Source organism: Heptranchias perlo, chromosome 32 (assembly GCF_035084215.1).
Source record: "Heptranchias perlo isolate sHepPer1 chromosome 32, sHepPer1.hap1, whole genome shotgun sequence".
NCBI lineage: Eukaryota > Metazoa > Chordata > Chondrichthyes > Hexanchiformes > Hexanchidae > Heptranchias > Heptranchias perlo.
The window spans coordinates 354,251-367,557 of record NC_090356.1 but is presented as its reverse complement, the minus strand read 5'-3'; the positions used below and the strand labels follow the sequence as shown (position 1 = coordinate 367,557).

The 13,307-nt window shown below is 46.9% G+C and overlaps 1 protein-coding gene and 1 long non-coding RNA gene across 6 annotated transcripts in view; one reads left to right on the top strand and one right to left on the bottom strand.

Annotated features, from left to right (window-relative positions):
• The window catches only part of LOC137300887 (uncharacterized), a 203,685-nt gene that overhangs the window by 61,370 nt on the left and 129,008 nt on the right, over window positions 1–13,307 (bottom strand). The window lies entirely within an intron of this gene.
• Window positions 10,995–13,307, top strand: part of iffo2b (intermediate filament family orphan 2b) — a 118,942-nt gene continuing 116,629 nt past the window's right edge. For both annotated transcript variants that reach the window (XM_067970135.1, XM_067970134.1), the window contains exon 1: window positions 10,995–11,924. In XM_067970135.1, the coding sequence (XP_067826236.1) occupies window positions 11,293–11,924 (632 nt within the window). In that variant the 5' untranslated portion in view covers window positions 10,995–11,292. The remainder of the gene's footprint in view (window positions 11,925–13,307) is intronic.

Genomic DNA, 13,307 nt, shown 5'->3' with positions numbered 1-13,307 from the left:
CATTGGGACCAGTTCTGAGGCAGGAGGGATGTGTTCAAGACGGATGGGTTGCACCTTAACAGAGCTGGGACCAATGTACTCGTGAGGAGGTTCACTAGTGCTGTGAGGGAGGGTTTAAACTAATTTGGCAGGGGGGTGGGCACCGGGATGTAGCATTAGAAAGGAGAAACAAGCTGCACTAGAGTCAGAAATAGTACAGTATTAGGTGGGATCAGACTAAGAGAGAATGCAAGGTCTAAGATAGCTTTAGAGTGCATGTGTGTAAACGCACGAAGCGTAGTAAATAAGGTTGGTGAGCTGCAGGTGCAAATAGCCACATGGGAATATGATGTTGTGGCGATAATGGAGACCTAGCTCAAAAAAGGGCAGGATTGGGTACTTTATTCCTGGATTCAAGGTGTTTAGGAAAGATAGGGAAGGAAAGAAAGGAGAGGGGGGTGGCAGTATGAAGGAGAATATTGCAGTGCTGGAGAGAGAGGATGTCCGTGAGGGGTCAAGGACAGAATCTATTTGGTTAGAGTTAAGAAACAATAGAGGTGCCATTACACTGTAATGAGGGAGTTCAGTGAAGGTTCACCAGACTGATTCCTGGGATGGCAGGACTGTCTTATGAGGAGATATTGAGTCGACTAGGCCTGTATTTTCTAGAGTTTAGAAGAATGAGAGGGAATCTCATTGAAATGTATAAAATTCTGACAGGGCTAGACAAGGAGGGTGTTTCCCCTGGCTGGTGTGGCGGTCTAGAACGAGGGGTCACAGTCTCAGGATACGGGGTAGCACATTTAGGACTGAGATGAGGAGAAACTTCTTCACTCAGAGGGTGGTGAACCTGTGGAATTGTCGACCACAGGAGGCTGTGGAGGCCAAGTCACTGAATATATTTAAGGAGATAGATAGATTTCTAGACACAAAAGGCATCAAGGGGTATGGGGAGAGCATGGGAATATGGTATTAAAATAGAGGATCAGCCATGATTATATTGATTGGCGGAGCAGGCTCTGAAGGGCCGAATGGCCTACTCCACTTCCTATTTTTTATGTTTCTATCTGTTCAAAATTATGAGGGGTTCTGATAGAGTAGATAGGGAGAAACTGATTCCACTGGCTGGAGGGTCAGTAACCAGAGGACAAAGATTTAAAATAATCGGCAAAAAAGCTAGGGGGTGATGAGAAGAATTTTTTTTTACGCTGGAAGTTGTTGTGATCTGGAATGAATTGCCTGAAGGGGTGGTGGAAGCAGATTAAATAATAAATTTCAAAAGGGAATTGGATCTCTACTTGAAAAGGAAAAATTTGCAGGGCTATGGGCAAAGAGCAGGGAAGTGGGACTAATTGGTAGCTCTTTCAGAGGGCTGGCACAGTCACGATGGGCCAAGTGACGGCCTCCTGTTCTGTATGATTCTATGAATGCATGGGTTCATGGAATGCATTCAGGACAGTGTCCTAGAACAATACGCCGTGGAACCAACCAGGGAACAGACTATTTTCGATCTTATCTTGTTTAATGAGACAGGGTTAATTAGTAATCTCATAGTAAGGGATCCTGAGGAAGAGTGAGCATAATATGATAGAATTTCACATTGAGTTCGAGAGCATGTAATTAAGTCTGAAACCAGAGTCTTAAACTTAAACAAAGCCAATTTCATAGGTATGAGGGGCGAGTTGGCTAAGGTTGATTGGGAAATTAAAGGATATGACAGAGATAAGCAATGGCGAACATTTGCAGAAATATTTCATAATTCTCAACGAATATACATTCCACTGAGGAATAAAAACTCCACGGGGAAAGTGATCCATCCGTGGCTAAAGAAGTTAAGGATAGTATTAGATTAAAAGAAAAGGCTTATAATGTTGCCAAGAACAGCAGTAAGCCTGAGGATTGGATGAGTTTTAGAAACCAGCAAAGGATGACCAAAAAATTGATAGAGGGAGAAAATAGAATATGAGGTAAACTAGCAAGAAATATAAAAAGTTTGTAAGAGCTTCTACAAGTATGTAAAAAGGAAGAGAGAAGCAAAAGTAAACATGAGTTCCTTAGAGGCTGAGACAGGAGAAATTATAATGGGGAATCAGGAAATGGCAGAGATTTTAAACAAATATTTTGTATCTGTCTTTATAGTAGAAGAAGCAAAAAACATACCAGAAATAGTGGGGAACCAAGGGTCTAATAAGAGTGAGGAACTTAAAGTAATTAATATTAGTAAAGAAAAAGCACTGGAGGAATTTTTTTTTTATTATTCGTTCACGGGATGTGGGCGTCGCTGGCGAGGCCAGCATTTATTGCCCATCCCTAATTGCCCTCGAGAAGGTGGTGGTGAGCCGCCTTCTTGAACCGCTGCAGTCCGTGTGGTGACCGTTCTCCCACAGTGGTGTTAGGAAGGGAGTTCCAGGATTTTGACCCAGCGACAATGAAGGAACGGCGATATATTTCCAAGTCGGGATGGTGTGTGACTTGGAGGGGAACGTGCAGGTGGTGTTGTTCCCATGTGCCTGCTGCTCTTCTCCTTCTAGGTGGTAGAGGTCGCGGGTTTGGGAGGTGCTGTCGAAGAAGCCTTGGCGAGTTGCTGCAGTGCATCCTGTGGATGGTACACACTGCAGCCACAGTGCGCCGGTGGTGAAGGGAGTGAATGTTTAGGGTGGTGGATGGGGTGCCAATCAAGCGGGTTGCTTTATCTTGGATGGTGTCGAGCTTCTTGAGTGTTGTTGGAGCTGCACTCATCCAGGCAAGTGGAGAGTATTCCATCACACTCCCAACTTGTGCCTTGTAGATGGTGGAAAGGCTTTGGGGAGTCAGAAGGTGAGTCACTCGCCGCAGAATACCCAGCCTCTGACCTGCTGTCGTAGCCACAGTATTTATATGGCTGGTCCAGTTAAGTTTCTGGTCAATGGTGACCCCCAGGATGTTGATGGTGGGGGATTCGGTGATGGTAATGTCGTTGAATGTCAGGGGGAGGTGGTTAGACTGTCTCTTGTTGGAGATGGTCATTGCCTGGCACTTATCTGGCGCGAATGTTACTTGCCACTTATGAGCCCAAGCCTGGATGTTGTCTAGGTCTTGCTGCATGCGGGCTCGGACTGCTTCATTATTTGAGGGGTTGCGAATGGAACTGAACACTGTGCAGTCATCAGCGAACATCCCCATTTCTGACCTTATGATGGAGGGAAGGTCATTGATGAAGCAGCTGAAGATGGTTGGGCCTAGGACACTACCCTGAGGAACTCCTGCAGCAATGCCCTGGGGCTGAGACGGTTGGCCTCCAACAACCACTACCATCTTCCTTTGTGCTAGGTATGACTCCAGGCACTGGAGAGTTTTCCCCCTGATTCCCATTGACTTCAATTTTACTAGGGCTCCTTGGTGCCACACTCGGTCAAATGCTGCCTTGATGTCAAGGGCAGTCACTCTCACCTCACCTCTGGAATTCAGCTCTTTTGTCCATGTTTGGACCAATGCTGTAATGAGGTCTGGAGCCGAGTGGTCCTGGCGGAACCCAAACTGAGCATCGGTGAGCAGGTTATTGGTGAGTAAGTGCCGCTTGATAGCACTGTCGATGACACCTTCCATCACTTTGCTGATGATTGAGAATAGACTGATGGGGCGGTAATTGGCCGGATTGGATTTGTCCTGCTTTTTGTGGACAGGACATACCTGGGCAATTTTCCACATTGTCGGGTAGATGCCAGTGTTGTAGCTGTACTGGAACAGCTTGGCTGGAGGCGCAGCTAGTTCTGGAGCACAATTCTTCAGCACTACAGCTGGGATGTTGTCGGGCCCCATAGCCTTTGCTGTATCCAGTGCACTCAGCCGTTTCTTGATATCACGTGGAGTGAATCGAATTGGCCGAAGACTGGCTTCTGTGATGGTGGGGATATCGGGAGGAGGCCGAGATGGATCATCCACTCGGCACTTCTGGCTGAAGATGGTTGCAAACGCTTCAGCCTTGTCTTTTGCACTCACGTGCTGGACTCCGCCATCATTGAGGATGGGGATGTTTGCAGAACCTCCTCCTCCCGTTAGTTGTTTAATTGTCCACCACCATTGACGACTGGATGTGGCAGGACTGCAGAGCTTTGATCTGATCCGTTGGTTGTGGAATCGCTTAGCTCTGTCTGTAGCATGTTGCTTCCACTGTTTAGCATGCATGTAGTCCTGAGTTGTAGCTTCACCAGGTTGGCACCTCTTTTTTTAGGTACGCCTGGTGCTGCTCCTGGCATGCTCTTCTACACTCCTCATTGAACCAGGGTTGATCCCCTGGCTTGTTGGTAATGGTAGAGTGAGGAATATGCCAGGCCATGAGGTTACAGATTGTGGTGGAATACAATTCTGCTGCTGCTGATGGCCCACAGCGCCTCATGGATGCCCAGTTTTGAGCTGCTAGATCCGTTCTGAATCTATCCCATTTAGCACGGTGGTCGTGCCACACAACACGTTGGATGGTGTCCTCAGTGCGAAGACGGGACTTCATCTCCACGAGGACTGTGCGGTGGTCACTCCTACCAATACTGTCATGGACAGATGCATTTGCGACAGGTAGATTGGTGAGGACGAGGTCAAGTAAGTTTTTCCCTCGTGTTGGTTCGCTCACCACCTGCCGCAGGCCCAGTCTAGCAGCTATGTCCTTCAGGACTCGGCCAGCTCGGTCAGTAGTGGTGCTACCGAGCCACTCTTGGTGATGGACATTGAAGTCCCCCACCCAGAGTACATTTTGTGCCCTTGCTACCCTCAGTGCTTCCTCCAAGTGGTGCTCAATATGGAGGAGGACTGATTCATCAGCTGAGGGAGGACGGTGGGTGGTAATCAGCAGGAGGTTTCCTTGCCCATGTTTGACCTGATGCCATGAGATTTCATGGGGTCCAGAGTCAATGTTGAGGACTCCCAGGGCCACTCCCTCCTGACTGTATATCACTGTACCGCCACCTCTGGTGGGTCTGTCCTGCCGGTGGGACAGGACATACCCAGGGATGGTGATGGAAGAGTCTGGGACATTGACTGTCAGGCTGTTGCTTGACTAGTCTGTGGGACAGCTCTCCCAATTTTGGCACGTCCCCAGATGTTGGTAAGGAGGACCTTGCAGGGTCGACTGGGCTTGGTGTTTTGCCGTTGTCGTGTCCGGTGCCGGGTGGTCCGTCCGGTTTTATTCTTATTATGACTTTTCGTAGCGAGATTTTACAACTGAGTGGCTTGCTCGGCCATTTCAGAGGGCAATTAAGAATCAACCACATTGCTGTGGGATTAAAAGCCGACATATGCCCTGGACCCGATGACCTACAGCCTAGGGTTCTAAAAGAGGTGGCTGCAGAGATAGCAGATGCATTGGTTGAGATCTTCCAAAATTCCCTAGATTCTAGAACGGTTCCAGCGGATTGGAAGGTAGCAAATGTAACGTCGCTATTCAAGAAAGGAGGGAGAGAGAAAACTACAGGCCAGTTAGCCGGACATCGGTCGTCGGGAAAATACTGGAATCTATTATTAAGGACGTGGTAACGCGGCACTTAGAAAATCATAATATGATTAGGCAGAGTCATCATGGTTTTATGAAAGGGAAATCATGTTTGACAAATCTACTGGAATTTTCTAAGGATGTAACTAGCAGGGTAGATAAAGGGGAACCAGTGGATGTCGTATATTTGGATTTTCAAAAGGCATTCAATAAGGTGCCACACTAAAGGTGTTACACAAGATAAGGGCTCATGGGGTTAGGGGTAATATATTAGCATGGATAGAGGATTGATTAGCAGACAGAAAACAGAGAGTAGGAATAAACAGGTCATTCTCAGGTTGGCAGGCTGTAACTAGTGGAGTGCCGCAAGGATCAGTGCTTGGGCCTCAGCTATTTACAATCTACATTACTGACTTAGATGAAGGGGCTGAGTGTAATGTATCCAAGTTTACTGACTAAACAAAACTAGGTGGGAAAGTAAGGTGCAAGGAGGAAACAAAGTGAGAAACTATTAAATGTTGGCGTTCGGATGGATTTGGGTGTCCTTGTACAAGAAACACAGAAAGTTAACATACAGGTACAGCAAGCAATTAGGAAGGCAAATGGTATGTTGGCCTTTACTGCAAGGGGGTTGGAGTACAAGAGTAAGGAAGTCTTGTTGCAATTTGTACAGGGCTTTGGTGAGACCTGGAGTACTGTGTACAATTTTGGTCTCCTTACCTATGGAAGGATATACTTGCCTTAGAGGCGGTGCAATGAAGGTTCACTAGATTGATTCCTGGGATGAGAGGGTTGTCCTATGAGGAGAGATTGAGTAGAATGGGCCTATACTCTCTGGAGTTTAGAAGAATGAGAGGTGATTTCATTGAAATATATAAAATTCTGAGAGGGCTTGATAGGGTCGATGCTGAGAGGGTGAAGCTGTTTCCCCTGGCTGGAGAGTCTCGAACGAGGAGGCATAGTCTCAGAATAAGAGGTCAGCCATTTAGGACTGAGGTGAGGAGAAATTTCTTCACTCAGAGGGTTGTGAATCTTTGTAATTCTCTACCCCAGAGGACTGTGCTCAGTAATCAAGTATATTCAAGACTGAGATCAATAGATTTTTGGACACAGACAAGAAATTGGATTGAGGTCGAAGATCAACCATGATCTTATTGAATGGCGGAGCAGGTCTGAAAGGCTGTATGGCCTACTCCTCCTCCTATTTCTTATGAAATATCGTGCCAACTCTTGAATTAATGAGCTACACAAAGAGCTTTATAGAAGTAAATCTTTCCTCGTTAAAAAGAAGTCTTGATGGGATTCTTTGGCTATGTTTTCATGGAAAGAACTTGACTATGAGCTCTTTTAAAATGTGAAAAGAATGCCTAAAAGGGTTAGCTTCTCAAGGCAGCCCCATGTCAGGTGGTGGATCCATAAGATGACGAAAGTTGATTAAAATGTGAGATGGAATTGTCCCTCTCAGAGACCAAACAATGGCTAATTCACTAGCGTATCTGGTTATTCAGAAAGACACCTAGCACTTTGGTGTTGAAGAACTCTTTTGTTCTCTGTAGGTGAGGAGTAAGACTTTTAAAAATTAAACAATGACACCAATGGGTCAGCCAAATAGCATAAAGCTGCATAGGGGAAGATCTCAGTCCTGGATAGTAGGACAAGGGGCACAGATTGTTTTTTTAAGTTGAGTAAGATGATGCAGTGGAACGGGCTAGTACTCACATATCTTTATTTTTGTTACAGTACACATACGGAAGTTGTACCGTTTGTACAAAGCAATTCTCATCAATTTTGTTGTCCTATATATTTACCTACTGTGGAATAAAGTAGTTTGTTTCGAACTAAACATAGCATCACCTAGTTCTAACTTGGACTGCCTCCAGAGAGGTTGAAGGAGTACACAAGTGTTAGACAAGGAGATCCTGTCCAGATCATAAGGGAGTTTCACTGTTACACTCCTGAGTTCAGCTACCACACAAGTAGATATAGGGCACTGAGAGTCAACTTCCACAGGTCATCAGACTGCTTGAGAGCAACTGACACAGCTGAACCAGAGATACCCAGGGCATTTGTAACATTTATAAATAATGAAGAAACTGTGGTGGGGTGGACTTAAAATTCTTAGTACTGAACTAGAAAAGAACTAGTAGATATTATTTTAAACTAAGAAAGCACAAGTTGGTTTAATGTAATTATAACAAAATAATGTAATTTTAGGAGGAAATACTACACACCTAGAGTTGATGAATTTTCCTTTTGTAATTAATTTGTTTTTATTCCCTAATTCCCTTCCTGTTGTCTCCATATGCCCTGTTTCTCTGTGAATCAAGGTGATGGCCTAGAGACTCTGCTACCAGGCAACTGTCCGTCTCAAGACTAAACCGGGTGTTTACTCCATGGGGATAATTTGTGGGATCTAGCTGTGTGTAAATTAGCTGCTGCATTTCCTACATTGCAAGAGACTACACTTCAAAAGTACTTCATTGGCTGTAAAGTGTTTTGGACGTCCTGAGGTCATGAAAGGCGCTATATTAATAGAAGTCTTTCTTTACATCGAGTTACATTGAAACTACTGCACAGAAATAAGCCATTCAGCCCAACTCATCTATGCCAGTATTTATGCTCCACACAAGCCTCCTCCCTCCCTCCCTACTTCATCTAACCCTATCAGGATACCCTTCTATTCCTTTCTCTCTCGCGCTTATCTAGCTTCCCCTTAAATGCATCTTTGCTATTTGCCTCAACTACTCCTTGTGGTATCGCGTTCTACATTCTTACCAGTCTTTGGGTAAAGAAGTTTCTTCTGAATTCCCTGTTGGATTTATTAGTGACTATCTTATATTTATGACCTCTAGTTTTGGACTCCCCCACAAGTAGAAACATTTTCTCTACGCCTACCCTATCATTATCTTAAAGACCTCTATCAGGTCACCCCTCAGGAAAGCCTGTTCAGCCTTTCCTGAAAAGGATACACTCTCAGTTCTGGTATCATCCTTGTGAATTTATTTGCACCCTCTCCAATGGCTCTATATCCTTTCAATAATATGGAGACCAGAACTGTGCACAATACTCCCAAGTGTGGTCTTTATATAAATGTAAATTGTTATCAAAGCATAGAAACTACCCTTACTGGAACTGCACACAGCGAGCAGTTCTCGTCAGGCTAAGGACTGCAATTAGCTCCAAATTGGGACCACAACGTGAGAGCTGCCTCTGTCAAGATTGCCTCTATTCTGGGAATGGCACAGATCCTGAAGCGCCACCCCATGGGAATTACTCTCAATCTGAAGATGGGACAGCACCTGGGAGCTTCCCTCAATGGGTCTTTGAACAGGGAGCTGTCCCTGTTAGCCTAATGTCTGTGATTTACTCATTATATGGGAATATTGCATGTGGTCAATTGAAATTTTCAAGACTAAGATAGATTTTTGGTAGTTAAGGGTATCAAGGGATATGGAACAAACGCAGGTAAATGGAGTTGAAATACTGATCAGCCATGATCTAATTGAATGGCAGAACAGGCTCGAGGGGCTGAAATGGCCTACTCCTTTTCCTATGAGCTGTGCCTGTTGGGCAGTGCCCAAGCAGATGGCCTTATCAGGATTACACTGTATGAGAATGGGAAAGTCTTCAGGCAGTTATTCCTGTTGGAATGATAGCCTTAGGGCTGCCATTATTAGGACGATGTCTGGTATACTCTCAGTCTGCTAGTGAGGAAATGGCCAAGGAGCTACATCTGTCAGAATTAGTACAAGCCTGGGAATGGGGTGGTGCCTAGGGAGTTGTCCTTGTAAGAATTATTCTCAGTCAGAATGTGATGGTACCCTCCAGGTTTTGGTATTTCTCTCATTCTGGGATGGAGTGATGCCAGAATGCTATCCCTGTTGTGATGGTGCATGGAAAACTGCTCCTATCAGAATTACTCAGTCCTGTATGGGATACAGTCGTCTTAATTCAAAGGTGATTAATTTAAATTATCTGTAAATTAAATTGAAATAGTGCAAAAATGCCATGTGCTGTTTTATTAAAATTGCTGAATTCAAACTACTGGATAATTCTAATTTTTTCCAGCAAAATTTGACTTCAAATTAACAGGAGTAAACAGTAATGCCAAATAATTCATATTATGGGACAGTGCCAGCTATTAGATTACTCCCAATCTGTGATGTGACAAAACCTAATTCAGGGATTCTCCAGGGCTCTGTTCTTTCTCCCACTGTGTTTTCTCCATATCATTCCCTTCCTCAACTCCACCATCATCCAACTCTATCCACTCCTTTGCTGATGATACCATTCCAAATGTATCAGCTTCTGTTAGGTGACGTGCCCTTAGTAGATAGAACCAGCAGTCCTCAGTGCAATGGCTGAATCACTAAATCTTGATGTACGTGCTCTTTGTTAGGGCAATAAAAGATTGATTCTATCAATTCTTCAGATACAACTTTTTCATCTCTTGCATGTTCATAACTATTATTTGTAACCTTCGATTGCTCCATCCTTAGAAACATAGAAAATAGGAGCAGGAGTAGGCCCTTCGAGCCTGCACTGCCATTCAATATGATCATGGCTGATCCTCTATCTCAATACCATATTCCTACTCTCTCCCCATACCCCTTGATGCCTTTTGTGTCTAGAAATCTGTCTGGCTCCTTCTTAAATATATTCAGTGACTTGGCCTCCACAGCCTTCCCTAGAGAATTCCACAAGTTCACCACCCTCTGTGAAAAAATTTCTCCTCATCTCGGTCCTAAATGTCCTGCCCCGTATCCTGAGACTGTGACCCCTCGTCCTGGACCCCCCACCCAGGGGAAACATCCTCCCTACATCCAGTCTGTCTAGCCCTGTCTTTCATCCTTTTTGATATTCTTGACCTCACTATCACCTCTGATTTCAAATAAAATACATCTCCACTGTTATGGCTGCCTTCAGAAGCTTGGATTTCTTTTTTGTGCCAAACTCTTTTCACCACTTACAAAAACTGTGAATAGCTGAAACCTGAATACTGCTCTCATATTTGGGGAGACTCTTCACTCCTGGCAACGATGGAAGTGGAAACTCGGTTTTTGACCACTCTTCTCACCTCTAGTCTCCAACCTCTTTCTGCATTCTAACTCTTGTCTTTGCTAATGGTTGGTGTTACTATAAACTTTCCACTCGTTTCCTCCTAAGCTTCAAATACACCGTTTCGCACACTGAATCCTCCTGTTAAAATCAGGACTCTTCCCAGGGCCACGACCTTTCCTCTCCTCAGCTCTTTAAAGCTTAGCCGCACCCAGTCACTACCTCACACTACGCCTCCTCCCCGGCTGCGGGGCCACGTCCCGTCCAGACCCTCCCCGGCCGCGGGGCCACGTCCCGTCCAGACCCTCCCCGGCCGCGGGGCCACGTCCCGTCCAGACCCTCCCCGACTCTCAGGGTTACTCATGGGGAGCGACGATAATCCGCTTCCGCCCGCCCAGCTCCATCGCGAGACCGGCTACGAAAGGGCGGGATCCGCGGCCGCGCGCTTTAGACGCGGCCGCGCTGCGGGAAGGGCGGTTGCGCAGCTCGGAGGAGGAGTCGGCGGGGAGATACCACCCAACGGCGGCCCCGCCTCCCCGTGCCGGTTACAGTCTCCCTGAAGGGGGTACGACGCAGCTTTGCTCCAAAGTGATTGACGATCGCGGACGTGAGGCCCAACTCCTCGCACGGAGCGAGTCGCCCAGGCCGAGTCCCTCAAAGCCTGCGCCCCGCCGGACCACGACCGAGATTGAGGCCCAGGTTGTCTGGCCCGCGCTCTTGCCTCTCGGCCTGTCTCCGGGCCATGGGCTGCTGTCGGCGGCCGCTTCAGTAACTCTCGAGTATCGGCGTGAAACATGAACCCGGCGGCAATGTCCCCGCTGCTGAGCTGCGGCCGGTCGGCCTGCGGCCTGTCCGAGCCCAACCCCGTCACCCTGGCGTTGCGGAACGACCTGGGCTCCAACATCAACCACCTCAAGACCCTCAACCTGCGCTTCCGCTGTTTCCTGGCCAAGGTCCACGAGCTGGAACGGCGCAACAAGCTGCTGGAGAAGCAACTGCAGGCGGCCCAGGAGCCGCGGAGGAGCCGGCTCGGTCGCACCCGGGCCGTGGCCACCCAGACCCAACTGGACTACGGCTACACGCCCGGCTCCGGCTACTCGGCGGGCTACACGCCCGGCTCCGGCTACTCGGCGGGCTACACGCCCGGCTCCGGCTACTCGGCGGGCTACACGCCCGGCTCCGGCTACACGCCCGGCTCGGCCTCGCTGCCTCATCACCATTACCCGAGCCGCCTACCCGGGACCATTTGGAGCTTCACCCACATCAGGAAGGTGGGAGGCGGCCTGGAGACCGTGCAGGGCCCCGGCGTGTCTTGGACCCACCCGGACGGAGTCGGTGTTCAGATCGACACCATCACCCCCGAGCTCCGCGCCCTGTACAATGTCCTGGCCAAAGTGAAGAGGGAGCGGGACGAGTACAAGAAAAAGTGAGTGGTTGTTACTGCGGAGCTTGGCGCAATATCCGAGAGTGGGGCAGGGAGATTGATTGGAAATTGTCTTCCCGAAGCTGAAAAATGAGCAGGAATCGGAGTTGCCTCGGGTGCCCCGGTGAAGCTCGGTGTCAGTGAGCTGGAGGATTATAATTCTTAGAAGTTAAATAGTTGAAGGCAACTTGTCGGTAATCAATACGATTGAAACTAGGAGCTAACGGAATATTTCCATAGGGAGTTAGAGAAAATAAACCGAGCGATGTTGCCATGTAACTGTCAAGTATTGCACATTCATGAGTTAGATCTGATGTGGAGATGCCGGTGATGGACTGGGGTTGTGAATTTAAAATAAAATTGCTGGACTATAACTTGGTGTTGTAAAATTGTTTACAATGAGTTAGATCAGCAGTTATAGCGGTCTGTTTGTGATCAGTCTCCAGCGTGTGTTTTGAGCAATAGATGTTTTACAAGTTTGAAATATTTTAAGAGTTTGGCAGAAGATGGGGGATAATGGTATTAGAGATCAGCACTAAACATCGCTGACTTTTGAGGTGCTCTACGAGAGATTATGGAATAGAGTTCTATTTGGGGCACTTATGGCCATATTCTAGAATACATTTGTGGTTTCTATCCAGCAGTAAGGGAGCTCCTGGTGAGATTGAAAACTATCAACGAATCTCTGATATTAAGTGATTGTTCAGGTCATCACGTTGGATCCTTTATAGGTCCATAGTGTGATCAAAAAAGAGCATGATAAATTTTATTCTCACAAGGAATGCATGAGCAAGTTTATTAAATTGGTTTCCCTAAGATGGTGAAACATTGTGCGGCTAAAAGGGAATCCATTTATATTACTTTGGGGTTTTCATAAGACTTTCAACTTAATGCCTAATGAGGTCCTCATGATGAAGCTATGGAGATCAATGATCAATTAATGTAAGAATAGATGGTAGAGGGAGAGTGAGCATGCCTCACTCAAAAGAGGAGTGATGCATGGTTGTCCACCATCACTAATCCTATTTGATGTCTTAATTAGATATATTAGATGGCATTAAGAGGGACAGATTCACATTGTGTACACATTATTAAAAGGAGCAGTGAGAGCAGACCTGAGTAGCCAATAAAAGAGGCGCAGAGAGCAGACCTGAGGGGCCGATAAAAGGAGTGGCAAGAGCGGACCTGAGGGGCCGATAAAAGGAGTGGCAAGAGCGGACCTGAGGGGCCGATAAAAGGAGTGGCAAGAGCGGACCTGAGGGGCCGATAAAAGGAGTGGCAAGAGCGGACCTGAGGGGCCGATAAAAGGAGTGGCGAGCGGACCTGAGGGGCCGATAAAAGGAGTGGCGAGCGGACCTGAGGGGCCGATAAAAGGAGTGGCGAGCG